Source organism: Triticum dicoccoides, chromosome 4A, assembly GCF_002162155.2.
Source record: "Triticum dicoccoides isolate Atlit2015 ecotype Zavitan chromosome 4A, WEW_v2.0, whole genome shotgun sequence".
Taxonomy (NCBI): Eukaryota; Viridiplantae; Streptophyta; class Magnoliopsida; order Poales; family Poaceae; genus Triticum; species Triticum dicoccoides.
In genome coordinates this window covers 395,253,996-395,257,599 of record NC_041386.1, presented here as the reverse complement: position 1 = coordinate 395,257,599, position 3,604 = coordinate 395,253,996, and the positions used below count along the sequence as shown (strand labels likewise).

General features: G+C 49.8%; 1 protein-coding gene across 1 annotated transcript; it reads left to right on the top strand.

The window, feature by feature from the left end:
• The first annotated feature begins 319 nt into the window (after positions 1-319).
• Positions 320-2,929, top strand: LOC119285974 (WD repeat-containing protein VIP3-like). The gene is made up of 2 exons (XM_037565318.1): positions 320-736; positions 2,141-2,929. Exons 1-2 carry the CDS (start codon positions 392-394, stop codon positions 2,762-2,764), a joined length of 969 nt encoding a protein of 322 aa, XP_037421215.1. The 5' UTR covers positions 320-391; the 3' UTR covers positions 2,765-2,929.
• The last annotated feature ends 675 nt before the right edge of the window (positions 2,930-3,604 follow it).

Below are 3,604 nucleotides of genomic sequence, written 5' to 3'. Positions count from 1 at the left end.
GCTGTGATGGAGCATCACCCGGGGTGTCGGCACAGCGACGGAACATCGCCGAGGCTGCACGTTGCGTTGGAGCATCTCTGGATAGGAACACCAGTCCGACAACATGAGCAGCGCTGCACTGCCGGATGGCGACTATTCTGCTGTGATAGATCAACGAATGCAGTGTCGTTGGTCCAACGGCGTGAGAAGGTATCAGTCGGATGATTTGTAGCAGCGCCCATGCACGAGAGGTCCAGCTACTCAGCCACGTTTGTTTTTCTCGAAAAAGCCAGATTTGCCCTTTTTTTCCTTCGTTTTTCTAATAAACCTCTTCCAAAACCCAGGAACCCCTCTCCTCAGCAGCCAGATCAAACACCTAGGGTTTGGTTCGTGAGAGAGAAGAGAGGGTGCGATGAAGCTTGCGGGGCTCAAGTCGGTGGACGGAGCTCACGAGGACTCGATCTGGGCGGCCGCGTGGGTGCCCGCTGCTGACCACCGCCCCACGGCGCTGCTCCTCACCGGCTCCATCGACGAGACCGTCCGCGCCTGGCAACCCGACGACCTCGCCGCCGCGTCCCCCCCGGCGGGAGGGCACGCGCTCGGAGTGATATCCCTCGCGGCGCATCCTGCCGGGGTCATAGCCGCCGCGGTCTCCATCGACAGCCACGTCCGCGTCTTCGACGTCGACTCCGGCGCATCCGTCGCCACGCTCGATGCCGCGCCCTCCGAGGTCTGGGGCGTCCAGTTCCACCCCAAGGTATGGCGCTGGCTTTGTGTCTTCCTTTTCCTCCGTGATCTTGCTCACAAGTTGTTACTGCCAAGAGGTTGAGTGACTGAGAGATGCTTGTAAGGTGTGCGCCTTCAGTGAAATGCTATCGTAGCTTTGGTTGATTTGGGGACGGAATGCCATGATAGAACCGCCTGGTTTGGATTGTTGACGAGTTTGTAGGTTTACATTATGCTTTGCTTCTTACCAAGTCTACTTGAGGGGTGAAACCGAAGAAATTTGTGGGCTTCTTTCAAATAGTGCTGTAGTTTAACAACGTTCCAGTATAGAATGCCCTGGGAAAATAGTGGCCTGGCTGGACATCTCGTTGTTGTTTTAGTAGGTTTAAAAAAATGAGAAGGAAACAAGACTGCTTTTGCAAAGTTACATGAAAACTATGCCACGGGTCCAATTTGCTAGAATAAGCCATTGATGATTTGTGTGTATCCGAAGATCATGTAGTGGGAGAGGTTTGCAGTTGTCAATTTAGGAAAGCAGTGTGGTGCACTGGCCTGCATTTTACGACATGCCAGCCTTGTCTTCTATTTTAGGTATGTACTGAATATTTACTTCCATTGTTGCATTGATTTAGTGAGATAACTTGGTTAGAGGCTGCAAGAGTGTATGTTTTGTGATTCAACCTATTAGCTTCTGTTTTCTACGCTATGAAGTTTATGTTGTACTATACTATGCTTTCTAGACGACTATATTCGGTAAGTTAAGGTGATTAAGGAACAAAGCAGATAATTGTGGGGTTAAATTATTTATGATTGGAGTTCATCTTTCTGCAGTATTGTTTTGGGGCCTCACTAAGCTGGTTAACAAATACTTACATAGTCCACATTTGAAAGCAAGTATTGCTAGAAGAAATAATGTGCCGAAGTAAGCTGCTGTCTGTTCTGTTACATCTCTTGTTTATGAATCACATTGTTACTTCACAATCGTACTGAATTTTGTGAGATGATTTTATTTTCTAGTGCTATTCACTGCTTCTTGCTGGAACTTGCAACAATGGCGTATAGTGTTAACTCTAAAGTGATTTCTGTTCCATACTTTACGAATGTGTACTTTACTTTGACATATTAAATTTAATATGTTCCGAACATGCATGATCTATATCTAGTTTGACATGATTTTATTCCATATACAGTCGGTATATTTTTGTGGGCTAGTGGTTCTTGCTTGAGTCTTTTGTGATCTGACAGCGTAATCAACATATGCCACTTTGTCTGAAACCTTGACTATGTATATATATAGTATGGCACTGTAACCAATTAGCTAGCACATACTACGAAGGAAACCTGTGAATTAATTACCCTGGTTTTTCTGATTACGGTGGAATCAATTTGTATGCACTTGTCAAATAACAGATGAATTAAATGATTTCCTTGTCAGGGTGTTGCTCTGGCTGCAGCTGGTGGTGGCAGTGGATCAGTAAAACTCTGGGACACGGAGAAGTGGCAACCTATTGCCAGCCTTCCTGTTCCGCGTCCAGAGGGAGCCCGCGCTGATAAAACAGGCAGCGGCAAGTTTGTTCTTTCAGTGGCCTGGAGTCCAGATGGCAAGCTCTTAGCATGTGGATCCATGGATGGCACGATTGCGGTGTATGATGCGGTCCGCATGAAGTTCCTCCACCACCTGGAGGGGCACCACATGCCAGTGAGGTCCATGGTGTTCTCGCCGGTGGACCCCCACGTGCTCTTGACCGGATGTGACGACTCCCACATCCACATCTACGATGCCAAGGAGAAGGGCCTGATCGGGGCCATGTCGGGTCATGCGAGCTGGGTGCTGAGCATCGACGTGAGCCCGGATGGCATGGCGGTGGCGACAGGCTCCAGCGACCGCACCGTCCGGCTCTGGGACATCAATGCGAGGGCGTCAGTTCAGACCATGAGCAACCACTCAGACCAGGTCTGGGCCGTTGCATTCCGGCCGCCGGGAGGGGAAGGAGTCCGTGCTGGCCGGCTCGCCAGCGCTTCGGATGACAAGAGCATCTCCCTGTACGATTACTCCTAGTTTTACAGATTTGGCGAGCTGTGATACAGCCCTCTGTTATTGCCGTCTGTTGTACCATGACCTGTACCACTGTACGATGCTGACTAAAGCCGACACTTGCAAGTTGAGCGGGTTTAATTGTAGTGGTTAAAAGTGATTTTCCTGCAAGTGATTTCCACATGCTTATTTGGATTTCGGGTATAGCTCGTCTCTGCCTCTTGCGTGGTTTGTCGATCATCGGAACTTACCGCACGAATTTAAGACTAAGTTATTTTATCACAAAGCCACAACTTCAGCCCCCCAGATCTGGCTGTATTAGCTCAGTTAACACCCACTTCAACATGTTACTTTTCTGCTTGCGTTGGACTGCTTCGTTGGCATAAATACACCACCGCGCCCGTGGGGTTTGTCAGCTGAGGATGCTCTCCATGTGGCAGAGTTGATGAATATGAGTGTTATAAGAGTTCATCTACCACGAGATCGTAATGGCTAAAATCTAGAAGTCTAGACTGTATGACTATGGTCATGAATATTTTTTTCAGACTAACCCCTCCGGTTTATATAGGCACCGAGGGGATCTAGGGTTCACATAGAGTTGGTTAGGCCAACTCCACCGCGCGACCCTATCCTGTCCGCCTCCGTCCGTTTGGGATAAAAGGGACAAACGAGACGGCCCAGCGCACGGGCGCAAACGGACTTTTGTCCGCTTTGTGTCCGTTTTCGACCCATCGCCGGCCCAAGTTTGCGCCGGTTTTGGAGTGAAACAGACAGCGCGCGGACGGGCGGGACGCGCGCGCTTGTCCTCCCCTGGCCCGCATGTCGGTGGGAGAAAGCAACCCCCCCCCCCCACACACACACCCA

Bases quoted from the DNA above. Each gene is read 5' to 3' on its own strand.
- LOC119285974 (XM_037565318.1), top strand. From the start codon at position 392: ATGAAGCTTGCGGGGCTCAAGTCGGTGGACGGAGCTCACGAGGACTCG. The intron at 737-2,140 runs GTATGGCGCTGG...TTTCCTTGTCAG, and splicing joins GCGTCCAGTTCCACCCCAAG to GGTGTTGCTCTGGCTGCAGC.